The 27617-nt window shown below is 39.7% G+C and overlaps 1 protein-coding gene and 1 long non-coding RNA gene across 2 annotated transcripts in view; one reads left to right on the top strand and one right to left on the bottom strand.

Moving 5' to 3' along the window:
• tut1 (terminal uridylyl transferase 1, U6 snRNA-specific) overlaps nucleotides 1–26686 on the bottom strand; it is a 39758-nt gene extending 13072 nt beyond the window's left edge. Inside the window, exons 1-5 of the mRNA XM_064321438.1 lie at nucleotides 26424–26686; nucleotides 18367–18557; nucleotides 17421–17627; nucleotides 8839–8953; nucleotides 8607–8734 (exon numbers count right to left, since the gene is read on the bottom strand). Coding sequence (XP_064177508.1) covers nucleotides 8607–8734; nucleotides 8839–8953; nucleotides 17421–17627; nucleotides 18367–18557; nucleotides 26424–26502 — 720 coding nt within the window. The 5' untranslated portion in view covers nucleotides 26503–26686. The remainder of the gene's footprint in view (nucleotides 1–8606; nucleotides 8735–8838; nucleotides 8954–17420; nucleotides 17628–18366; nucleotides 18558–26423) is intronic.
• On the top strand, nucleotides 783–5687 carry LOC135247691 (uncharacterized). Its single transcript, XR_010328269.1, has 2 exons — nucleotides 783–1246; nucleotides 4326–5687. It is a non-coding gene; the product is annotated as an uncharacterized LOC135247691 (long non-coding RNA).
• Nucleotides 26687–27617: the final 931 nt, after the last annotated feature.

Here is a 27617-nt window from a genome sequence, read left to right as displayed (position 1 = left end):
GACACCTAGGTGTCACAAATGAGCGTATATCTCATAAACGGAATTGCCCAAGACCATATATTACCACTCAAAAGGGACATCTCTATGCGTAAATCCAATGGTATGGTAAGGCTGTACATTTCTCCCATATTTAGACCCAGATATTGACAGTAGAAATAGTATAAGTTTTTTTTTCTTTGTTATTCAGTGAGCAGCATTTTCACTGGTGCATTGGCATATCTTAGGGCTATTGTTGGGTTCATCTTGTTTCTATGACAGAAAAGCGTCACACACCAAATATTTTTAAGCAAGAGCATATGAAAAATGTGTTCATATTTACTCATTGGAACTGCTCATTTGCGATGGATTGGTAACTTGGGGTTACCACTAATTTTGAGCCTTGTAATTAATGTTTATGATGTGATATGAGTGCTATGCATTGCATGAAGCAGGGTTGTACAACCAGTAAACTTTAAAAGTTAGCAATGAAGTGATTTGCTTATGAATACTAAATGTTCTTAGTCGATCAGCTAGCAAATACGCAAGCATAGTTGTTAGAGTTACCTGTTTCACAAACAATTCATATTGAGTTTGACGATAAAATGCTATTCGTACAACTGGCCTACCACAAGAAGCACACCTCACTGAGGCAGCAATGTCAGTGGAGCCACTTGATCAGTTCTGAGAACTTCTGACCATTCTGACAGTGAAGCCACACTGTACGCGGCGACGCCACGTCCTCATAATCGGCTGTTTGTGGGCGTCACCTATTTTTTACAGACAGTCGTGTTTATTAAATGTTGACAGGTGTAAGAAGTCTGTCTCTGATGCCAATATGTCTGCTAGCCACACATTCCCTTGATCTTATCATTATCACAATACAGTTGGTACAATGGTAGAATAGCGACCAGGAGTGAGAGATTGGGAACCATTCAAGTCAACAGACGTGCTAATTCAATCACAACAGGACAGCCAATACACTATGGCCTAATTGATAGGTGTTACAAGGACCGACTACATCCGTCTTGGTATGTGTATTCAACACTACTGATCAAAGCTTCGAAAACAAATAAGAAGCAGCCTCTGGAAAGGTTCGTGGTTCATTCTGACTCTGCTGAATCCAAGGTGTCATTCGTGCGCTTTGTCACTGCCGGTATTGGAAATAAACTTTGTACTTTTTCATCACGTTCGAGAGACGTCCTTTTTTCCTTACAACTGGCGAGCCACCCAGCGAGGAATTCCGAAAAAAAAAACCGGGGACACTAAGGTAAGAAACGCGGTTTCTTCTTTTATGCTGCTGGTTTGTATTTTAGGGAACCCCCTCGTTTAAAAAAACCTAGAAATGAGTTTTAAGGACTGGGACAGTTTGTTTGTTTTCACCATCATACTGGCAGTAAGAGTTTTAATTCCGAAGCACTGGAATTAAGAGTAACTGGACCGTGCCCGACGGAGTGTGGCACTGTTGTAACTTGTAGATACAAGTAGGCCTAAAGTAACTGGTCTTTAGAATCAATTGTGCCCGAAGCACCGGGACCTTTATGCTAAAATAGTATTCCTAAAGTAACTGGAATCCTCGACCTGTGTCCGAAGTACAGGAACAGGGTAGCTGTCGTTTATCTTAAAGCAACTAGATAATGCAACGGTTAGAACATAGACCTAAAGTAACTGGTCTGTAGAATTTATTGGTTCCGAAGCACTGGAACATAGATTCTTAAATTGGGTGTACTCTGTAATTTATCACTTACTAATTCACGTGACTAGATTGCGAATTAACGCTGGTTTGGCAATATTGTTCGTGTATTGTGTGATAGCTAACTATAAATTAGAGGATGGAAGACCTTGTGGTTAGGTACATTGCTAAACATGGCAAAAGCAGTGTGCTTGAAGGGATAGAAAACCAAGACGCGCCTTACGAGTGGGCATTGTCTCAGTTTGAAAACGATTCGAAATTACCTAAAAATAAGAAAGGGAAGATTGCTGCAGCATTGCAAGCGATTCTGGCATCTTACAAAATGACTAAAAAGAGATTAGACGTTGTAGAGATAGAAAACCATACTCTTCAACAGCAAGTAGCAGAGAATGCAGTCACTCTTAAAAGCTATAAAGTGAATGCCACGCTTAACATGGAGATTCAAATAAAGCTGAGGCAGGAGGTTGCACAGCTAGAAAACAATAATCGGAATCTTATGTCGTCACTAGAAAAAACAGTCAATGACTTGAATCGTGCACAAGCGGCGTATGATTACTTGATTAGTAAATGTACCGATCTGACTCCCAGAACTCACACTAGCAATTCAGACCGGGTAGGAAAATACAAGAGAGCAGTAGATATCATGCAAGGACACATAGCAGCGGTAGGGGTACCCCTTCCTGAGGGATTAGTGGCTGAATTAGACAATGAGGATGATAAAACCAACAATTTTGGGGGAAACCTGCATGGGGTAATTGGGATAGCTATTCGGATTACACAGTTAAGTTTCCTATGGCCCCTGTACATTCAACCACTACTATTCAGCCTGGGGAGGGGGGCAGAGGGAACGCACAAGTACAACCACTACACTTAGGCCTCTCTCACCTGGTGACATTGAATCCCTAATCAAGAACATTGGTTACTTTGAGCCTTATAAGAGAGACCCGCTCGAATTCATTGCATCACTAGAACGTGCGGTAGATCTACACAGACTTACTGATGCTGATGCTTGTGTCACACTAATTGCATGCCTTCCACACGCCTTAGCTAGAGCGCTTTCTACTAATATACAGAACAAAAATGCAGACAAAGCTAGCAGGAAGAAGGCACTACTAGAGGTCCTGGGAACTCGAGAGATAGATTGGGAAAGAATTAGGGAAGTAGAAATGCAACAGGGAGAACACCCAGCAGCATATGCTTCTAGATTATGGGAAGCTTTCTCTGACTATAGTGGTATGCCACATTTAACCCAACAAGACCCTATTTTCAAGTCTACATTGATTGCACAGAGTGACACATACACCCGAGATGCCTTAACACTTCACATAGACTCCCATACCCCATACACAGAAATAGTTACAAAAATGACTCAACTTTACAACTCCAAAAACAACAGGTTGGTGAATAAGAAGAGATATCCAGTAGCTGCAGTTGGAGGAAGGCCTCATAATAATAGTTCACATAGGTCTGTGTCATGGAGAAATGAAGGATATGAGCCAGATTACATTAAGCAGCAAAGAGGAGAGAGCCCATTACCCTATAATTTGGATGAAAAGTTTGTTTGTTATGCATGTGGAAAGGAAGGACACATAGCTAAGGAATGCAAATCTTTTCACAATAAGGGTACTGATCACTCGAATTTGAGCCAGACACTCAGTAGTATACAGTCAGCAATAACAAAACTGAGTGCAGAGAATGTTGATTTGCAGGCAGCTATTTCTAGGATGAAGAGCAATACCACTTCACACTCAGCATAGGGGTGTCAGGCCTCCGTGCTGCACGTGGCACCTTTGTCACGTGATAGATGGGGTAGACCAATTACACAGATCGCTGTTGGAGGCCGATGCGATAATTGGTTAGTGGATAGTGGTGCTTCTTTGTCCATAATTCATTCTAATGCAGCCCTAGTCACAGTAATAGGACTATCACAGTAGAAGGCTTTGATGGTACTATGTCTCTGGCTTCCCAATTAGATAACCTTACCTTTGAAATTGGCAAAGACAGGTTTAAAGACAAAGCTTGGCTTAGTGCAACAGGAGATGGTCGCAACATTTTAGGTTCAGACATCATGAAAAAGCGTGGTTACATTATAGATTATGGCAACAATTGCATTTGGCGCAATACTGAGTCTAAAGATGAGTTTGTGGAGATTTCCGATGTTCATGCAGTGCATGCCATAAAGAAGTCGGAAGAATATGACTTACATCCATTGCTGAGAGTTAACGATGCAGGTTTGGAGGAAATGTTAGCAAAACATAGAGGTGTTTTCGCTAATAGTAAACATGATTGTGGGCGAATAGATCGTGAAGTCATGGAGGTGAATATACAAGGCCGTGATCCTCCGTCACTCCACCAATATAAGTACCCAGAGGAAGCAAACCCTTATATTCAATCTACAATTGAGTCTCTTTTGCAACAGGACGTCATACGACCCTGTCTCTCACCAGCAATGTCTCCCATATGGCCAGTTCAGAAACCAGAAAATTCCTGGAGGCTTTGTGTTGATTACAGAGAACTTAACAAATGCACCCCTACCTGTGCTCCAGTAGTAGCTTCAACACCAGAAGTACTAGCATATTACAAAAAAAAAAAAAAAAAAAAAAAAAAAAAGGGGGGGGGGTTATAACTATTTTTGTTTCTCTTCTCTTTATTTCAGAAAACCAGCATAAATATGTGGGAGACCCTCTTGACTGTAATGCTACCGGTGATGGCGATGACACAAGAGTGCCCAGAGCAGCGCCCAGCACCTCTGTCTGGGATAATTGCAAGACCACATCAGGGCGCCCTGAACAACAATGTCCAATGGGTCCATATTCCAGTCCTGGTGAACTTGACAGCATGGTCTCCAGATCTGGATGAGTACTGCAAGGGGGAGAGCAGGACCCAGTACAAGGACCTCATGACAACAGCATTCCTGAAATACCATGACATGGTGGCTGCCAACTTCCAGAGCGACAGCCCAACCCCCACACCTACCAGACAAAAACTGCTTGGGTTCCTGGATGGTGTTCTAGGAGCTACGGGAACCGGATTAGGTGTTTCAAATTGGATGGATACCCTACAAAGGAAAAAGAATGAACTAAAACTGAAGGAGTTGATTGCCACTCAGGTCCTACAGCGTGGTCCATTGGGCCCTACCATTTTCCATATGTAAATACCACACGTCACATTTTGTCTACTAGGCCTGAGGATGAGTTAGGATTTGTAGAAGAAATCCCAGAATTTGATTTTGAACTTGACATTTAAAGCCGCTGTATGCATCTGTTTGATACTGATTTTGATTCAAGGTGTTATGATTTGTTGTATGTGTTCTGTCCTAAACCGACAAAGACTTATATTTTGTAAAGCAGTCCCCTTGGCTTGGGTAGTACCCAGTCTCAAATATCTCGGCCGCTGACTAATTGTTATAGTTTATTATTTATCAGCATGGCACCCAGGTTGTGGTGGTGATAACATCCACAGGGAAAGCAGAGGCAATAGCAGGCAGCGCTCAGAGTAAGACCAGTGGAATGAGGTGTTGCTCCAATGACGGGTAAGGTTCTCCGCGTGATAGGAGAGCAACCTAAGGCAGGACAGCACCGCCACTGATGAAGACTATGTGCATGTGATGCTTTATTGCAAATAAGCATCAAACGGGGGACTGTAAGAAGTCTGTCTCTGATGCCAATATGTCTGCTAGCCACACATTCCCTTGATCTTATCATTATCACAATACAGTTGGTACAATGGTAGAATAGCGACCAGGAGTGAGAGATTGGGAACCATTCAAGTCAACAGACGTGCTAATTCAATCACAACAGGACGGCCAATACACTATGGCCTAATTGATAGGTGTTACAAGGACCGACTACATCCGTCTTGGTATGTGTATTCAACACTACTGATCAAAGCTTCGAAAACAAATAAGAAGCAGCCTCTGGAAAGGTTCGTGGTTCATTCTGACTCTGCTGAATCCAAGGTGTCATTCGTGCGCTTTGTCACTGCCGGTATTGGAAATAAACTTTGTACTTTTTCATCACGTTCGAGAGACGTCCTTTTTTCCTTACACAGGGTTTAATGTCATGTTTCATGTTACCATTATCCAGTTTGAATAAAAATTTAAAAAATATGAAAATGTAAGTTTGCATTTTGTATTTGAATTATTATGACAAACTAGGCTCCCTATTTAATTTCGTCGGCAGCATTGCATCTGTGAAATTTACACGGTAATGGCTATCGACATACCAGAGACACCAACAATTTCAGCGACTTTCCTCCATGCTGAATTCCTCTTGTTGGTGTCTCTGTAGGAGGGCAGCGCAGGATCATATAGAGACGGGTAACCCAACACTGCAATTACCAGTGAGTCTTCCATTTAGTTTGAATGTGGTATGACAGAATGTGGAACTAAAATAAGAAAAAAATGGGGACAATTTAGTTGATGGATCATTAGATCAAATCTGATTGGTTACCGCGGCGTGGGGGTCAAAGTTGAACTTTCGCCATCTCCCCCGTGGCCTCGCCGTCTGCAATCCCAACATGCCTTGCAGGGGGCCACTGCCACCTCTCATTCAAAATGAATGGAGGCGGTTTCGCCGCACCACGGCGTACAAGTGTGGCTTCACCATGAGCCACTGAGGCTGTTCAATTATTTTCTATGTATTACGAAACGTTCAGCCCTCAGTCGCATTGCATTAACGTTAGCCAGTAGATATGCGATGGTATTCATTCATAAGCCTACCTTGCTCTGTGAATGAATAACTATTCCATCATAGAAGAGTTGATACAGATATTCTCCACATTAAAAAAAAAGACAAAAAAATGTTTGTCTCCAGTTAATTCATTGCCATTTTTCAGTATTACTAGTTATACTGCCAGTTAAAAATTTACTGTGAAAATGTACTTGTCAGTAATCGCCCATTTCAGTTGTTTATAACTTAATCGTGTCGGATAATTTATGCTGGATTTTTATCACCATTACCGTAAATTACTGTAGCCTACGTGAAAACTTCCATGTAGCCTACTGTTGTAAGACGATGTACTGACCTGTGAATTAAGTTATTTTCATTGTTGTACAGCATCAAAATGGGATGCATTTATCTCATTTACAACAGACCATTCAATTTCAACCAAGATTAGGTTATTTTACATTAAATAAATGAAAAGTTTAATTAATTTATCCATAGCCTATTTATGCATTAAAAACAAACACAGAACTAAATAGTCTACTATACAGACCAATCTGGTGTGTGCTTATAAATCAATACATGTGACCAATTTCTTTTCCATCAATCATTTGGTAGACTGAATTCAAACACCGACTATAGCAGCAGTTAACAAAAATGTATTGACATTTATGATGCTTTTTCACTATATCCTAAGTGAAACTAACATGGATGACGTTTGACTGTACTTAAAAAAATCTGACTAGTCTATTGTTAAGTTTCAGTCTGACCATGAAGTTCATTGAATAACCATTTATAGACGTACATTTCACTCAAATACACACAAAATGTTACGGGGAACAAGCATGTCCCTATTTACAGCTTGTCACTAATATTCCTCCTTTCCAGTTAAAATAAGCAGTAATTTGATGCAAGATACTGTTCTAGTTTGCTTGGAAGTCCCAAAGTTGAAGTGTTCACTGTCAGAAATGGTTTTGAGTTTTCACATTTGACACCTGGTGGTGGTTTTTCAACCAACAAGCAGTTCCTGTGGAAATACAAAGACAATATATGCAAATTTGCCTCTGCCAGGACGATCTCTCACAGCAGCAGCACCAAGTGAAACCCTAAACCACTGTATTTATAAATAGGAGAAAAACAGAGCTCTTCATCACGCCATAAGAATATGCCTGCATTTTAAAGATATACTCATTACAGACTTGAAAGTTGCCCCTATCTGAAAAGGTGGAACTGGTATATAAGAGATGATCCTAAATGGCAGTTTCCAGAAGATGGATCCTTTGATTTATGTGTAAAATGGGTTTGAGTCCCCTACGGTGTATCTAATATAAGTGATGTTTGTTTGTCAATTGCCTGTCGTTGAATGTTTCTTGCTGAATTTGGCTAGCTAAAAGAGTTATCAATCTGAAATTGCAAGACGGCATGGAGGGGAAAAAAACATAGATGGAAAAATGTTTTTAATTATTATTTTTATCCCGTTAACTATATAAGTTGACCATCTCAGTACTGAGAAACATTTCTTTACGAGTTCATTTGACTCTGACGGTGAAGAGATGAAAAACAATGTGCATTTTGAATCTACGTGGTGAAACTAATAAATTAACAGTATAAGCAAGATGATAAAGGAGAGTTTGTACCCCCATGCTCAAATGATCAAGCAAGTTAAATGGTATGATGAAATAGTGGCAAAAGACAATGGTAAGGAAAACACGGCTGCTGGTATCGTGACTCTGAACTATGAAAGAGTATTGCAGCAAAATTCTGCCATCAATGCTCAGTGTAAAATGCATGAAAAGGGAGGTTTCCTTGTAGATTAAGTCTATGCAAAATGAATGGTGAAGAAAGGACCTTTCAAACCAATGCACAAGTTCTACCTGTACAACCTGTAAGCGCAGCGCCTGATACTCTGCCTCCAGACGAACTTTAAATTGACACTTCATCAGAGTAGTGGGGAGGATATTTAGACACCTTTTGATTACATAAATATTTTTCCTATTATTTTTTTAGGGGCCTTTTCTCATCTGACACACAGTACCAAATGAACTTCAGCACTGGAACTTTTACTGGAAACAGGTGTTATCATAAGCATACATTTCATAATTTTATCTTCCGGGTGATAAAATTATGGGGTGGGTATGCACTTGCTCACCAGATAAATATATCTCTAGACAAGTATATGAATTTCTTACCCTCAAATATAAAGGATGGTTTTCTGCCTATGATTTGGAAAGTGCTACCACAGATCCAACAGACAAGACGGCTGGGTTGCACACCTTATTAGAAGAGCCTTTGGCACGGGCCTGGAAGATTGTGGTGTTCTCCAGGTTCAGGGAGAGGTCCAGGTCACAGGAGTGAATATCAAAGGTGTTGGCAGAGGAGCCAAAGGGCTGGAGGCAACACTCTGAGGGGTACATATGTAGACACACAGATATCACAGAATAACTTTCAATGTTCTCATCTGTGTTTGAGACAGAAGAGATGATGAATGTGGTTGGGGGAATATACCTGGGAAAAACTCAGTGAAGACTCCATGCAGCAGCTCTACCAACAAATGCCGGACTTTCTTCTCATTCTCAGACAGCTGGAAGCTCTCCACCACCCTTTGCATCTGCTCATTCACCTGTGCACAAACATATTTAGCTCTCTGCTGTGCTGAATGGCTGTCACTGACTCACTGAGCTCTCTAATCTTTAGCAAGATATTTGACACACTGACTGACAACCTCACCCATATTTAAATAACCTCAACAGCATGAATAGTGTTTCCCCTTCAATACATTCAGAGGGGCGGGCCAGACTGCCTACAGAGTTAACCACCCCACCCAAAAATATAAGAAATATAGTATAGCAGTGTCATTGTTTCAAAATGAATTTACTATGATTTAAACTTCAATAGAATATTTGTTAGTGTAAGTGCTCCGTTTTGTGATCAGTCTTCAGAAATGATCAGTGATTCAATACAATTGTGGGGTATGGACTCCCCACGGTTAGTAGAATGGTAACAGTGGGACTTGTTCTGTTGTCATTAAAACCACTGATAAAACAGAAGTCAATGCTACAGATGCAGCCAAACAAAACATCTGGAGTCTTCGTGGAACCTGGTTTAGCTTGCTACTAACCATGCCTTTACAAGCCAAGGAGAGTATCTAATTCATTACTAAAGTTAGTTCAGTAAGTTTGTTAAGTTTGTCAAATGTACCTCAAAGTACAGCTAAGAGAATGCGGAGGCCTGCAGTCCCTCAAAGTAGAACATCTATCCAGACATGCTTACAATCAGGCCTGTTGGGTGGCTTATCTTGATAAAAAATTGTTCTGGGGGATGGATGATCCCCACAGACTGATATCAAATCCAGACCTCACAAGTGGCAACTATAGCACTGGCAGCCCCAGAGGGCGATACAGCATCAGCCAGAAAGAAAGCTGATCAACATGCACCAGCAACCCCAGCTGGTTGACTGGCTACCTGCAAGTACAACTGTCAAGCTGCCGATGATGTGTCTTCCTCTGACTTGTGTCTATTAGAGTCAGACTTGTGAACAGTGTGATAAGAAGCAGTGGTTAATCTCATGCACTTCAAAGAATACAAACTTCTTTGGGCTCTATCAACAGCAGGGTCTCCAAAGAGTGTTGCATGAGAGCATGATTCAACAACCCAAATTGGGGAAAAAATGAGGAAAAGCAAACAAAAATGTATTTTTACACCAGGAGTACACATCAGCAGGCAAGACCCCCAGTACTACATATTTTTTTGTCTAGGGCTACCAAGCTGTAATGCATCAATGCCCAACAAATTCTCTTGACCCAGGATTAACACGTATTATACATATAAGTGAGCTCCATAATGCTAAGTTTATGCTTAGGGTAGCACAGGATTATTTAAACTACGTACCTGGGCGGAGGGTAGGTTAGAGTGTGAAAAGGGTAGGGAGGTGCTGACTGCCCTGATTGAAGCTGTGAATGCTACCTACAATAGCATGAACAGCAAACCTTTTTAAAGCAAAAACTTTGGAAAAATGGCTTCGGACAGCGGGGGTGAGGGAACAAGAGGATATGTAGAAGTAATAATAATATAAAATGTCTTTGTTTAAATGCTAGAAGTATTAAAAAACATACAATTTTATAACTTGAGGCTGCTATGAATAGTGGGGACTATGACATAGTTGGGATTACACAGACATGGCTTGGGGGAGGAGGATGGGGATGGATATAATATAGAGTGGTACACCAGATAGTGGATAGATCCAGTAAGAGAGATGGAGGTGTAGTTGTCTATGCAAAAGAAAATATTAATGTGTAGGTAATTCCAGAAACTGACCAACTCATGCCTAGTGAGGATATTTGGATTAGGCTCATAGGAGAACATGAAAAAGGCCTTACTATCAGTGTGTATTACCAGCCACAGACAGTAGTGTGAATTTACTGCTTGTTGGAAAAATAAATCAGGTTTGTCAGGAAGGTGAAACTGCTATTGATTGGGAATTGATTACAGGACAAGGAAAAAATGAGGAAGAGGTTTTAGATGAAATCACATTTTTTGGCACAGGTATGTCAGTCAGTCTACAAGAGGGAAATTAATTCTGGATCTGGTGCCGTGTTATGATCCTGACAGAATTTGTAGCATAGACATAATTGAGCCACTTAGGACAAGTGATCATTCTGCAGTTAGTTTTGATATATTTTGGCAAATTAACAGAGTCTCCTCTAAGGCCAGAATTTTTTATTTGAGGCAAGCCTACTTTGAAAAGATGCAAGCAAACTTAAGTAATACAGACTAGGTGCAACGTCTTGACTGCAAGAATGATAAGTGGGGCTGGCTCAAAAGTGTTATTTGTGAGGCACAATGTAAACTTATTACAAACGTAAGGAAAAGTAAGTTGAAGAAGCAGTCGCCCCAGTGGATGAACAAAGCCATACATGAGAGTTTAAGGAAAAAAATTAACTGTAGAAGATATAAAAACAACAGCACCAAGAGTAATAAGACTAAATATTGTAATATGTGCTCTTAAAAAAGGTTAAATAAATACTATGGGGAAAATAAGAGGCTTTTTGAAAGGCAAATTGCCCAAGATGCAAAAACTAATCCTAAACATTTCTTTCAATACTTTTCAGTAGGACAAGTAAAATCAAGGAGGGTGTAACGTGGGTCAGGAATAAAGATGCAGTTAGGTGAGATCATCTTTAAACCACTTGCAGTCTTTAGAAATTGAAGAAATACCAGAGGATTGAAAGCAAGGTAAAATAATACAAATATATAAGAAAGGGGACTGTACAATTCCAAGAAACTACAGGTCTGTCAGTTTAACCTGAATCACATTTAAGATACTAGAATCTATCAATAGAGAAAAGTTAGAATTTTTTCTCGAAAATATTAACATTCTAATGGATAGCCAGCATAATTTTCACAAGGAAAGGTCATGACAAAACTTTAGGTATTCCCAGAAGAAGTGACAAAATGTTTTCACTGTAACAAGGCTTATGACGATATACACTTACATTTCCAAAAAGCATGATAAGGCACCACAACAGAAACAGATTAGCAAAAAGAAGACGGAAGGAATTACAGGATGCACTTCAGAATGGGCTCAGAACTGGCTACAGGGTTGAACAAAAGGAGCAGTAGGAGGGATCTTATCTGAGCAGGGTACAATGTGAAGTGGAGTGCCACAAGGATCTGCTGTCACCACTACTCTTTCTCATTTATATCAATGACCTTGGCTGGGAAATTGAAAGTACATTCGTTAAATTTGCATACAAACTGTGAGGCCCAGTTAATAGTCTGGACTCTACTAAAGTGATCCAAGAAGATTTAAACAAAATCCAGAAGTGGGCAGAAACCTGTCAAATGAAATTCAATATCGCTAAATCCAAAGTACTACATGTGGGAAATTAAAACATGAGGCCGAATTACTTTATGGGAGGAACAAAATTGGAATGTGCTAAATTTGAAAAACACTAGTTTGGTTGATTAAAGGCTAACAGGATGCTGGGACATACAGCTAAAAGTACTGAGTATACATTCAATGACAGGGCCGGCCCGTGGCATAAACGCTCTATGCGGTTGTTTAGGGCCACAACCGTTAGGGGGGCCACACGACCACGAGGGGGGGCCACACGTTCCATTGTTTATCTAAGGTAAATAACATTATTTTCGTAATTACGTTATGCATCCCCTATCGCGGAACGAGTCATATAAATTTAAAATGGAATGGCAGCAGATCATTTCATAACAATGTAATGTAAGAAGGATTTTACCAAGAGAAATCCCGCCCCCCCTCCCCGAACGCTGTTTAGGACAACCAAACTGATCCCTGGTATGAAAGATAAAAGCTATGAGGAAAGACTTAAAGTGACAATCTCAAAGATTTCAGTTTCGTTCTCTATGGCGGTGCCAATGGCAAGAAGCAGTAATTGCAGGTGTGTTTTTGGACCTCACTTCCCATAGATCCAACCGGATCCAACCAGTGTCGCCTGTGTGACGTCAGTCAGTTGGCACGCCAACTATAACACTTACTGAATAAAAAACGGTTGTTATAAAAGTAACGTTATGTACATACTCATTCGTTGTCTAACATTAGGCTAACTCAAGATGTCTTCACACTGCTGAGCCGGGTTAAAATTCCGTAGCAAACCTGGGGTAGAATTAGTGATGATCAATTTCTGCAAACGTTCTTTATCCACCTTTTGCCCGGTATGAACATCTTTACATGGCAGAGAAGAGGCCTTCGGGGGGATTCGCTGTGGCTCGTGCAATTATGTATCTTGTGCACAATAAGCAGTCTTTTTCGTGAATGATTGTTGTGTGGTATTTTTGAAACAACTGCCTTGCAAAATGTTACCCCTGGTGTTTCTGGTTTTGCTAGCTAAACTGTTCGAGAATAAAGCTGAGCTGGGTGTTAAATTAGCAAACAGAACAAGAAGAATAAAACAAAAACAAAGGAGATTTCATCAAAAAGGGCATAAAGGCTGAAGGAACATACGAGGAAGCGTAATAAAATAATAACAATGCTAATCCATACTGCCGTATTCTTTTATTTAGTTTTCTCCTGCATGATGTCTTCAGAAATCCACATACCCCGGCTTTATTCTGATTATTATAATATATTGATGAACTTGATGGCAATGTAAATAACGGTAACGTTAAGGCCAGTTCAGATCAATGATTCGCCGACGAAACGGTTTTAGAATGTTGCAGAGAAAATTGCAGCGTTGTGAACTGGCTAGTAGCAGAGCCGTTGCCTGCCCTGAGGTTTTAAAAGACCGTCCTTGTCAAATCGCCAAGTGCAGATTTAGAACGTTTACAATCAGACGTCTTGGAATTTTGCAAGTTGCACCCAGTCTCGTTGCGAATCATTGATCTGAACTGGCCTTAAGTTAGCTACACTGCAACGTTGCAACAAGGTAGCATTGCATTCGAGACGGTTTGTGAGGTCAGTACCGGTCGGTAGCGTTAGCTAGCGTTTTTTTCTAATTGTTAGCCAACATTAGATTGTGTTAATTACATTAGCTAGCTAGCTAACGCAACGTTACCTGATATGAGAGATGGATACTGTGCGCAACGTTGTCTAAACTAATGTTGTCTTTCTTGACATGGTCTGGTAGCTAGCGTTTGCCTTGCAAATAGCTATGTAATTTAGTAAAGTTACATTGTCATTAAACGTAATACGAAATCTACATCAACAAATAATATGATCTCTCATGTCACACAACAACTTTTTAGGGTTCCATAACTCCCCCAACCCCCCCTTTCTCTGTTATTGTAACGCATGCAGACACCGGAAAAAACAGTACGCCGCTCACACACAAGTGAGTTGAAGAGCGAGCCTGTTACGTTAGTTCCGCCTACCCTCTCTGGCGGACCAACCACTGACAGGCGATAAAAAACGCGTCACTAACTGTGTGCCGCTTGTGATTTTTTCCTGGGAATGTCGCCACAGACATCAAGTTTTTTAATCATGAATTATGATAATAATAATTAATAGTATAAATTAATATAAAAATAGGCTCAATCACCATTGTGTTACCCAATGCAGCGATAGATAGTGACTTAAAAGACATTTATTTTAATGAAAATCTTTGAGATTATTACTTTAAGAGGCTTAATTTCTTCAAGCTTAGTAAAAGGAGACTTACGTGTGATCTTATTGAGGCTTTTAAATTCATAAAGGGGAGCTACAAAGTGAACTACAACAGATTCTTCAGGTTGAGTTCTGTTAGTAGAACGAGGGAACATAAATGAAAATTAGTAATAGGTAAATTTCTCACAGACATTAGGAAGCATTTTTTCATGTTATGTTAAGACTTCACAAACAGAACTACAGAGGCTACATTGCAAGATGGAAACCACTAGTTAGTTGAAAAAAACTGGATGGTAAGGTTACAGTTTGCTAAGAAATACCTAAAAAGCAATAGGTAGAGCAAAGTATAGAAACCAAAAGCTACTGCCCAAGATCCTAAGCACCCCCCTCATCTGTGAAACATGGTGGTGGGGGTGTTTTGGTTTGGGCATGAATGACTGCCACAGGTACTGGCTCACTTGTCTTAACTGATGATGTAACCACTCATAGCAGCAGAAGAATTAATCCTGAAGTGTACAGAAGAATTTTATCGGCACAAGTTCAAGCAAATGTCTCCAAACTTCATCCTACAGCAAGACCATGATCACAAACATGATGCCTGGAAATAGGGAGTTTTGTATTAAAAGTGCTATAATTTCTACATGGTGAAAACAAACTGTATAAAATGCATTTAAATACAAGCTGAGAAGTGGTTAAAGTGCAATCTAATCTAAATCTAAAATTGTGGAGTACAGAGCCAAATCAAGCAAAAAATGTCTTTGTCTATTATGGAGCTCACTGTATATGGTGAGATCACTAGTGATTTCTGTTGGGTGACTTCCAATTTGTTCTCCATTGATTAGATAAGCAGCCAAAGTTCTTGACAAATAGCGTTCAAATTCCTCTTGTCAAATTATACAATTACAACAGGCTGTACAATTATTATTAGCTGCAACCACAGCTCTATAGCTGTCGGTCCGTCGGTCCACAAAAGTGTCCCACCCCGTAGCGGCCACAGTTTTCACCCCAGGAGGCTGAAATTTGGAATGGAGGTTGGTCATGACTAAAGGTAGTGCTGAGTAACTTTCAGGCCAATTGACCAAGAGGGGGGCGTGGTGATGGGCGTGGCCTATCACAAAAAGGCGCATAACTCCCGAATGGATTCACAGATTTGCACAAGATTTTGTGGAAATGTTGGTCATGAGCCAAAGAAGAGGTCATGTGTTTGTATGAGGGTGTGTGCGTGGATGCATGCACACATGGATGCATGCGCATGTGCGGTCGCAGCTATTGCGGGTTTTTACAAAATCGTACAAGTCACTGGAAACAGGGCAACATATTTTGGTGCAGACATGCACATGAATATATTCCAGTATACCTAGGCTACCAAAAATTGGGCTGGGCTACTATATTTGGCAACTCAGTAGCCCAGAGGACTACAACATGGATTAATGGTTTGTTCATACTTTTATACTCCTGTACAAATCACTGTTACCAATTTACCAGAGACAATTACTGTAAATTTGTCCCTCCCCTTTTGTGTCAAGAATGTCATCTTCACTTACAAAACGTCATCATCACTTACTAAAATAATCTCTTCTCACTGCCACCTATACTTAGCCAGATCCTACCAATTTCTATTCTGTACCAAGCACATTGTCCAAACTTGTAGTTTGACAATAATCTTACAACATTATACATTTTATGAGAACAATTCATTAGCAGGAGCATTGTCTCTTCCCACAAAACATGACATTTCACTCAGTTACTCATCTTCCTTGATGCATCTTACTCAAAAGACACCCCAAAAACCCAGATACATCTGCCACTATGTATTACACTGTTGTTTAGACTTCTTAAATTTGCATCAAGTGTAATTTCTTACACAAAGCCTTGACCAAAAAAATGTACACTTGCGGGTAATACTTCCATAATTACCTGCACCTTTTCATTCTTAGGGGGATGTATACCAGTCAGTTTTGTTAAATGTAGAACCAGAAGTGAAATTCTTGATAACTTTGGTTATCTTTGGTAATCAAAAACCTGATCTGGGAGTATAGTTCGAGTGATGTAGACAGGTGACTCAAATTCACTACCAATGAGCAACAACATTTGTATCACCAACCTCTTAGTAAATCCATATAAAACTAATGTGAAATTTACAGTCTGGAAAGAAAAAAAGTGAAAATACACCATAATCATTCCATCAGTATGTTTCCATCTTTACTGCAGAAGTGAACCTAAGGTAATTTCTTTTTAGATGATTAACCTTATAAAACTTTATAAAAATGTATGATGTGCTTGTATTACAGTTCCCATGAAGAATTTCAGGCATTTCATTGACATCATCAGGCAATAGCCGCACTTCAATTTACTAAACATTCTGCCCTCAACTTCATTCAGCAGGATGCAACACAGCACAAAAAGAACATGCTCATTAATCGAGAAGGAGAGAAAGGGGAGAGAGCCATTATTTGAATTGGACAACTCAATGCACTCAAAAATGAGTAAAAAGCTATAAACAATGGAGAAGCCTGTTGCGGTTTAGTACGCTCCACAATGCGGCACCTTCAAATTGTACCTCATCATCATGGCCAGAGATGACTAACTGATTTGACTCGACTAATTTGAATAAGGTCAAATTTAATTATGCTATCAGAATTTAATCAGGATTGATGCTGTAGCATTTCATATTTTACCCCCCACTTCAAATGCATCCACAGTACACTTAGGCTACATTTTACAAGCAACATTACTGTGGGAACACAAAAACTCAATAACTTTGAGACAATTACACTGCATACATTTAGTAAGTTCACAAAGAACACTGTGGAGTTTCTGGGGGTTTGTTGGACCCACAACTGCACCTGCCTCAGTAGATGCATTGCCTGACTTGGTTAGGGACTTCATAGCAAAGAATATACAGAATTAAATATACAGAAAAGGCTGAAGCTGGTTAGACACCAGATGACTGGATTAGTAGGGTCTGGCAATTCATCAGGAATTTAAAGCACTGGAAAGGAGTAAAACATACAGACGCTGCTTGGCACAGTTCCTGGGACAGATGCTCAACACTCAGATGCAAGTTCCTGGGATATTGCTTCTTTTTGGGGATGTATTTGAACTCCTTCTTCTCTCTGGGCTTAACACGAAGTTTCTGTCCCTCTAGGATATGCTGAGGTTGAGAGAATGCGGACTCCATTCCCTCTGTCTCACAAAACTCGACAATGGCATACACACCCTGGAAGGGACACGCATTAAATGTACACACCCTACAAAGGGGACTCTTATTGTACAGATGAAGCCTGAACAATTCAACATGCCAACTTGTAGAATGACTTCCTTTTCAGCCCTTGTGACAAAGAATGCCAAAGTGGTGACAGGAACAGATGTTCAGTTTAATGAAAGTATTCCTACAAAATTGGTAACGTCATGTAACGCCACCAGTTTTAATAAAAAAACATTTTAACTGGACATCAGAAACAAACTTAACTGTACGATTACATTACATGGCCAAAAGTATGTGAACACCTAACATTGGTCCACCCTTGGCTGCTATAGCAACCTCCACTCTTCTGGCAAGGCTTTATAGTAGATTTGCTTCCATTCAGCCATAAGAGAATTAGTGACATCAGGCACTCATTTGGCAATTTGGCCTGGTTTGTAGTCGTCTTTCCAATTGAGGTCAGGGCTCTGGGCAGGGCAGTCAAGTTCTTCCACACAGTTATTGATAATACCATTTCTATATGGACCGCGCTGTGTCCCTAAGGGCATTGTCATGCTGAAACAGGCAAGGGCTGACGAGGAAGCACCGAATCATCTAGAATGTGATTGTATGGTGTAGCATTAAGATTTGCCTTCACTGGAAATAAGGGGCCTAGCCCAAACCATAAAAAATAGCCCCAGACCAAGGGGAGTCCAGATACTTTCGGCCATACAGTATACATTACATAACATATCCTATGTCTTTGAAAACCAACCTTTTTCTTGTCCATAATGACTTCAGCTACAGGTCCAAACTGCTGGAAGTAGTCCACCAACTGCAACTGGGATGTCTGACGTGCAAACCCAGTGACAAACAGGCTGTTCTCTGCCTGTGCCTTACGGGTTGCCCGCACACTACTCAGCTTCTGATGCTTTCGACCTTTCAAATGATCATCCAGACTGGCTTCTGCACAGGTGCAACACAAATAAGAACAAAGCTATGATACATGCTAATGTCATAACTGCCAACATCCAATGTCCCTGTGTAGCCCTAAGGAGCTATGTGACTGCATATTTTACTAAATGCAATAGTTTTTGTGTGGGATGAAAGATATTTTAGATATGGAAGTTTGTAACAACCAGATGGTTTTAACACGGTTGGTGAAGGGGAAGGGTTTGTGGTTTATAGCAAGAAAATAAACATTTTACAAAACTTGTGATGTACTTGTAATGACCTGTGATGTAAAATGAGTATGCTTTATGTGCATAGTATGTTTGAGTGTGAGAAGTGCCCAGAAATGCACTGCATGGGCAGAAACTTCTGAGAACGCAATGAGGTTTTGCAACAGTAGAGACAATCCAGGATACCATTATAGCCACCATCTGGTAACACCCTTATATCCACCAAGAATATATTAGCAACCACCTTGCAAACTCCTAGTAACCATCCAGTAAAAACCCAGCAACCACCTAGTAACAACCAAGCAATCAGCTGACAACAGCAGAGTGTAGTCATCTGAGCAACCATTCGTATGGAGTAATTACAAGGAATAATTTCTGATCATGACAGCAGCACCACCTACAACTGAACTAAAATATTATAAATGAGTATGCTATCTACTTGGTTATGCGGCAAATTCAAAATCAAAGCACATCACCAAGAATGACCTACCACATTGAAGAAATGTGCAAGAAAATACAGAACAAAAGAGCATCCCATATTAGGCCTAATTCAATAAGGAATGGAACCTTTTACTCTTCATTAAGTGATGATTCCATATTATAAGTGATGGTTGGAAGCCCTAAAAGAGTGGGCAAATTACTCTTGGTACATAAACAAATACTAGAAAAGTACAGTTCTTGAAGAAACCTGCATTAGGCTGGTATTTAAAGGGATACTTCACTTTGTTACAACACAAATAATTTTGTGGAACTCACCTCATTGTATTTACCAAATATTCAAAAAACCTTGGACCTTATGATGTTAATACTCTTTTTTATGGACCAATTATCCTCCGTAGTTAGTCTGTGTTTTAAAATAAATTTTGGCGAGGTCACAAAAATGAATAGGAGTGAATGGGAACTGAAAATCTGAGAGAAGCGGTGCTACCGTTAACAGAAAACAAGGACATCTGACATTGCTAGTATTCATGCTATGTAAATACAACGGGATAAGCTCCACAAAATTATTTGTGTTGTAACAAAGTGAAATATCCCTTTAAGGTACATTATTAGCTTCAGCAGCAGGCCATTATGCAGTGTGATTGCGACATGTAAGAAGAGACTATTTGTAGGCAGTTACCAAGTGTTCGCTAGGTTGTTACTAGGTCATTGCTAGGGTGTAGGCTAGTAGCTGGTTTCTTGGATGTTAAGATGGTCACTAGAATCTTCTAGGTGGTTGCTAGGGTGTTACTATATGGTTATTCAATTCAATTTTATTTGTATAGCGCTTTTTACAGAGAACTGACACGAAGACACTTTATAAAGTAGCAAGGCAAGAGACAGAGCAAAAAGAGCAAACACAGCACACAACAGGCCTGAACCCCCAAATAGCAAGTACAGTGGGCTCCAGAATTGTTGGCACCCTTAATAAAAATGAAGAAAAAAGGCTGCATATAATAAATGACACAGATAATAATATATATGTTATGTTCAAACATATGGGAAAACTGTAGGCCAGTGGTGTCAAACTCGTTGCCATGGAGGGCCGTGTGTATGCAGGTTTTCATTCCAGCCTCAGATCTTGATTATATAATTAGTTAAATTATTTGCTGAATTAGGGATGCAGGTTTGTGCACAATGGTGACCCGACGTCTATGGTGACCCGCATTGTCTAAATAAAAATGTTCTTATATTCTGTGCTTCAATGCAGTTAAACGCATATGGCTGAATGAGTAATTGGACTCAATTAAGGCAGCATTAATTGGTTGGAATGAAAACCTGCATACACACGGCCCTCCATGGCAACGAGTTTGACACCACTGCTGTAGGCTATACTTTTATTTCAATACATTTACTCTCATGCTTTAATGTTTTTTTTATTAAGTAATCTAATTTTTTCTGAAAACCATAGGTGCCATAATTATTGGCACCCCTAACAATTATTGTAAGTAAAATCAAACAAAATGAAATTGCAAGTTTATGGTGTCCCCATGGACAGAGAGGAAGATGGTGAGGGAGGCCATTAATAACCCAAGGATCACTGTTTAAGAATTGCAGAGATTGGTTTGTTTCTTGCGGTCAACAAGTCTAAAAAAAACATAAAATGGCACCTCCATACCAACTAGGCCTAACTCTTTGGAAGGGCGGCACGAAGACAGCCCTTTCCGAGCACAATAAACAAAACCAAGAATCTGGAGCTTGCCAAACCTCATTGGAATTATGACTGGAAGAGAGAGCTATTGTCAGATGAGACCAAAATTGAACGTTTTGGCCATACACGCCATCAACATGTTTGGTGGAAAAAGAGGAATGCATACAGGAGAAGCACCTCATACCTACGGTCAAATATGGAGGGTCATTGATATTTGAGATGTTTTGCTGGCACTGGTCCTGGGGCACTTTTAGATCAATGGCACAATGAATTCAACAAAGTACCAGGAAATTCTGGCAGAAAATTTAGTTGTCTCTGCTAAGAAGCTAAGACTTAGTAGATTTTCCAGCAGGACAATGACTCCAAGCATACATCAAAATCTAAACAGAAATGCTTACGTGAAACCAACATCCATGTTTTCCAATGGCCATCTCAGTCTCCAGACTTAAACTCCATCAAAAACCTGTGGTCTGAATTGAAGAGGGGGGGTCCATAAGCGCAAACCCAAAGATATCAATGATTCCAAAAAGTTCTAGCCTACATGGAGCAATGGTCAAAAATCCCTCCAAATGTGTTCTCTAACCTTTTCACAAATTATAGGAAAAGACTCATGGCTGCCGTCTTTTCCAGGGGTGTTTTCGCAAAGTATTAAACCAGGAGTGCCAATAACTGTGGAACTTGTTTTTTGGGGACATTTTTATTTATTTAAATAATTTAAGACTTTGGTTGATTCCAATGAATCATTAATCAAGCACACTCGTTTACACATGTTGGAAAATAAAGCTTATGTCAATAACTGTATGTTTTAGTTTAGCAATTTTTTTTTAGCATTTTTTGTGCATATTTATCAAGGGTGCCAATAATTCTTGAGCCCACTGTACATAAGGTAAAAAACTCCCAGCGGGGAGAAAACCCTCAAACGGCAGCGAGAAAAATCTCCACAGTGGGACGAAATCTCGAGAGGAACCCGGCTATAGAGGGGGAGCCCATCCTCCACTGGCCAACCTGGTGTAAAGTAGCAGACAGCAAATAAAATGGGTTGAGCAGGTTACAGCTGAGGGGAAAGCTAACAGGAACAATAGAAGGTAACAAGGATGGTTGTTAGAATCTTCTCGGTGGTTGCTCGGGTGTAACTAGATCTTTCCTAAGGTGTTACTAGGTGGCTAAAAGAATCTTCTAAGCGGTTGTTAGGGCGTACTAGGTGGTTGCCAGGTGGTTGCTAGGGTGTGATTACGTGGTCACTAGGGTGGCTGCAAGGATCTTCTAGGTGGTTGCAAGGTTGTTACTTGATTGTAGCTACGCTGGTACTTGTTAGTTTCCAGGGTCTTGCTAGGTGGTTGCTAGCATAAGGTGGTTATTAAAGGTTTGCAAGGTGGTTGCTAGGATTTTCTAGATTGTCACTAGGATCTTACTAGGTTGTTGCCAATGTCTTCCTAAGTGGCTGCTAGAGTATACTAGGTGGTTGCTAAGATGTTAATAAGCGGTTGCTAGTGTGCATTAGCTGGTGGCTACGGTCTTAATAGGTGGTTGGTAAGTTTCATATCAGGCAATTAAGAAAGGTGAGTTGAAGTTCTATTTGAAAAATGCATGGAATTTTGTGCAATGAACGTATATGAAGTTGCTCCACTTCATTCTGCCATCATTATGGCTGGGTGCTTGTCAAGGAAGTTGTGGCTGTCACCAATTCCGGGATTTTTGCCTTTTTTGGCAGTTGTATTACTCCCAGTTATAAATTCTTTATGATTTTCTTGGCAGTTTTGGAGGGCAACTCAACTTTAAAGGGATAGCTCACATTATTTAGAACCAAGTCTTTTGAGTTAATAACCAAAATTATGTCTTAAATTAGGGACTTGTACCTGGAACCAAACTGCATTTACACCTGATAGTCAGATGCATCTCCAGTTAGCTGGATTTTGCTACTTTGCATGTAAAATGCAAAAACCTGACAACCCACTTCCTTTTTGTTCCACCTCTGAAAGCAAAGATGGTAGCCACGTCCAAAATAGCAAGTTTGTACGCCATTTTCCAGTCTCTTAAAGTTGAGGGAAGAAGCCAGATTTGGCAGACAATATACAAGAAGTCGAGGGCACAGATCCAGATTCCGTGGTTGTGGTAAGGCAAGCATGGAAATTACTAGCCTATGTTCTACTTATTTTTTATTTTTCAGCGTTTCATTTATAGCCAACATATAGCATGCTTGGTTTGACTTAATGAGTAAAAACATTCTTTTGGGTAGCTCTGAATGCAATACATTTATGTTTATATATTTTGTATTTCGTAGGCTAGGTTAAAATAAAAATGAAACATATGCCGCACCAAGCATAGAAAAGCTGTATTAAGGAGGCAGAACCTTTGACAGGTATCTTGTAATCAAAAAAAAAAAAAAACATTATTTTAGTTAGTGTTGAATCACCTTGGGACCTTTAGTGTAAAATACAGACTTTGAAATGTCCAACGTTCCAAAGACACAGCATTCTATAGGCTAGCGAGGGCACTGGTGTGATATATTGGGGATATTCATGGTAGCTTTTGAAGCAGCAAGTATGACATTGTAACTATCGTCTTGCTTGCTCTTACAAATTTCCACTGTATTTATTGACTCAAACTGATCTGTGGTCATTTAGAACGATGATTGAAATTTTACAGGTGCTGCTCCATAGACAGACACGTATGGAGAAATAATACACGTCCCAGCCAATTAGAATTGAGTATTCAGCCAAGCTGCTGTGTATTGGCTTTGTGGGCATGCAACATTTGAAAATAAAATTATTCATGTCATATCCAACACTGACTGTGTTTATTCACACAATAAACTAAGCATTAAAATATTATTATGATAGGTGCCATCTGGTTAAGATGAGTTCTAAAGATAGATTCTTCCCCATGCTAGAAATTGCTTTGGAATCAAGCACATTGTGATCCCTCAATCTGTTAAATAATTGAAAATCACCATCCCTAGTCTAAACCTTGTAAAAACACTGTATGTGCAAACTTTAAGAACATATCGCCTGGGGCGATATAGCTCAGGAGGTAAGACCGATTGTCTGGCAGTCGGAGGGTTGCCGGTTCAAACCCCGCCCTGGGCATGTCGAAGTGTCCTTGAGCAAGACACCTAACCCCTAACCTCTAACTGCTCTGGCGAATGAGAGGCATCAATTGTAAAGCGCTATATAAATGCAGTCCATTTACCATTTAAATGATTTTATGGAGTTGTTATATGTGGAATGAAGCTGGCTTATCATGGTTTCACATTGAATATGCTTATGTATTTTTTAAAAGTATCCAATGGTTTCCACCAGCATCATGTCCTTTGCCACTGGATGTGCAATAAATAAAATCTGTGGTGACGAAGACATCAGCTCTCATTGCTATAATGATTGCCAAGGATTATAATGGTGTTGCCAATTAGCATTGGGGAAGGAAATGGCTATTGAGAACTGATGGCCTACATCAATCCAGGTGTATATGGTCCCCTCTCTAGAGCCATCATGCCTTGAGAAAAGGCACACTGTATGCACCGAGTCTGTCCACTGCACTTTGAAAACAAGAAAAAGAGCTTTGACAAAGGATGCCTGGACCTCAATTAACTTGGAGCCAGTACGTCCCTTCACATGCAAATAGGTTACCGCTCCTCAACAAAAACCCTGTTTCATCAGACTTTTCAGGAATTTTTAAGTTTGATTACGCTTTGCCAAAAAACCAAGGGCAGGTCATAAGACAAATGATGTACATGTTCTTGTGTATTTAGACAACCAATTGAGTTATCTGCTGCCATGTTCGTTTGCTTTTGTGAATGTTTTGTTTATTAATGTGGACTTTTTTTTCCCACATCACAGACGGAGTGTAGCACAGTGGGTAAGGAACTGAGCTTGTAACCAAAAGGTCGCAGGTTCGATTCCCAGGTAGGACACTGCCGTTGTACCCTTGAGCAAGGTACTTAACCGGCATTGCTTCAGTATATCCAGCTGTATAAATGGTTACAATGTAAAAAGTTGTGTAAGTCGCTCTGGATAAGCGCGTCTGCTAAATGCCTGTAATGTAATGTAATGTAACATCAAAATGTAAAAACTAAACAAAAATTAGCACTATTTATATTAGGCAGTGTGCTTGTATTAAATATGCATAATGGTTCCAGCATGGCCAATCTCTAAGATAGATACTGCCCATTTTTATAAAAGAAAAAAAATTGCACAGTTTGTGCTTGTTTTTATGGTTAATAGCTGATATTTGTTGTTTTAAGTTATTTCACTGGTCAGGATCATAGGGAAGCCTATCCCTGCATGTAGTGGGGGAGATGGAGGGATACACCTTGAACAGGGTGCCAATCCAATTGGAGGGCCCACATGCAATTCACTCACACATCCATACCTATGACAATTTAGAGTGTCCAATTAGCCAACTGCAACTTTGGACTGTGGGACCTATCAAGCTAGCCTACTTAATAAAGAGCACGAACAGGCTAGGTTTTTTAGGTTCCAGCCCACTAAATATGCATGAGGACAGTAATGACCACAAGTGCATTATTTGCACAGAAACTGACAACAGTTAGGCTCCATTAAATGATAAATTATCCTGCAGCACGTATAAATATTTTCCTTTGTTGTGGCCATGGATAAAAATACATTAATGGTGTCACAAATATTTAGTTAAATTCTGTAAATCCAATGAATTTTCTTTGTAAGGTTACTGCGTTCACAAGGTTTTTTTTTTTGTTGTTGTTGTTTTTTTAAGGGACGCAGGTCCGTGGCACGGTTAAGTATACTCAATTCCAAGACCTCGTGATGGCAACTAGCTACTAATACTAACATCTGTTGTACACAAAACGTGCTAACGTTGTATTGTATGTAGTAAATTATTATTCGGTTTCGAACTTAACCAAAGCCCTAAACCGCATAACATCCGTACTCTCCATACTGCGACGAAAAGTGAGCATGTATTCATAACATGCGTATCTATTTCTGACCAAATTTGGTTTAAGAGGGTAAATAATCCACCTAAACATGAAACTTACCTAAAAACAGCCTGTTAAAATTATGGGATTACAATTGTGATTTGAACGAAAACCAGCACATGCAGGACTAGTCCCCAGGAGTTTGAGATATACTCACTCATGAAGCTAACGGAGCACACAGTACATCCTAACGTAATGTGTATCCAAGTATGCGGCCTCGAACACAACCTATAGCTGACATAACTTAGCCAGATTTCACAAAACTCTCAAGAACGTGAACTATCCCTTTTAAGGCAACAGAAAGCGTTATATTTACGGGATGTCAAAAGAAAACAATCGTTAGCTACTAGCCACTTACACGTTTCAAAGCACTGGGACGTCATATTGTTAGCTACCTATAGCTAGAGAAGGCAATACGTTTTCTGTCATTACTTTCGTATATATTCGGATTTATCAACTAGACTATTATTCAAAGCACTTTAACATCTGTTGTCATTAACGCTGTCTGAGCATGTGTTAGCTAGCTCGGTAAACAAATGGCATAGGTAATCCTAGGCAGCGAAACTTACTGTTGGGTACATTAGTATCACAAAGCTTGCAGTGGAATCCCCCTTTCAAAACCGACTGAATGTCACTGTTGAACTCCATGTTTGAGGTATGTATTCCTAAGAAATATGAATTGTTTGTTAGTCGGACAGCTACTTCTAAAAGTTACTCGTCGGAAAAAGTTGAATCTCCCTCCGAAATAATCTTCTTCTTCTTCTTCTTCTACTTCTTCTTCTTCTTCTTCTTCTACTTCTTCTTCTTCTTCTTCTTCTACTTCTTCTTCTTCTTCTTCTTCTTGGCTGCTGGAAAACCAGCATTGGTGCATTACCGCTACCTACTGGGCTGGAGTGTGACCCAAAGACAGCTGTGACATTATGATAAATAAAAATAAAATAATAATAATTATTATTATTATTGTTATTAGTATTATTATAAATAAATAAATAAATAAATAAAATTATATTACAGTAGAATATAATAAATATACCCAAACTCAACTAAACCAGAAATCAGTATCTTAACAGAAAAGCAACTACACTATAAAATAAATAACTAATTCTACACCCTGCTAACTAGTCCTGTTTCCCAAAGGAAGCTAAACAGATGTCTGAACACCACATTTCCCAAAAGCATCTTTAACAGTGCTCCCAGTTTTTTTTTCTTCTCAGGTGCATACACGGCCACCTACTGTGCTGGAGTGGTTAAAAGTGGTTAAAAGATTCTGCCTAATCCTAGCAAGCAGGCCTATACCTAACCTAAGGTTAAATTCCATGTTAGCTATGCAGGTTCTCTTAACTTTCTGCCGTAAACATACCAACTAGAACACGAAAATATGAGATAGGCTAAAATAAATAATAATTTTAAAAAAGCATGTCTTTGTCTGTGTTGTAGGGGTGAAAAAAACTTTACCTCAGAAAAATAAGTCTTTTTTCTTTCTAATATAATGCACATAGTTTATATCAATATTTGAGTAGAAGTATTTCATTTTAGCTGTCAATGGGAGTATCCATAGGAAACCCATGCGGATACGGGGAGAGCATGCAAACTCCACACAGAAAGGTCCCAAGCCGAGATTTGAATCCACAACCTTCTTGCTGTGAGGCAACAGTGCTACCCAATGCAATACCGTGCCACCCTAGGTAACATTATTATGAGTAATATTAATTGTAATAATATCAGTATAATTAAAACAGCAATGGCGGTGGATTCATGTAATC

The sequence above is a fragment of the Anguilla rostrata genome, chromosome 2 (assembly GCF_018555375.3).
Source record: "Anguilla rostrata isolate EN2019 chromosome 2, ASM1855537v3, whole genome shotgun sequence".
Classification (NCBI taxonomy): Eukaryota; Metazoa; Chordata; class Actinopteri; order Anguilliformes; family Anguillidae; genus Anguilla; species Anguilla rostrata.
This window is presented reverse-complemented; position numbering and strand designations above follow the sequence as displayed.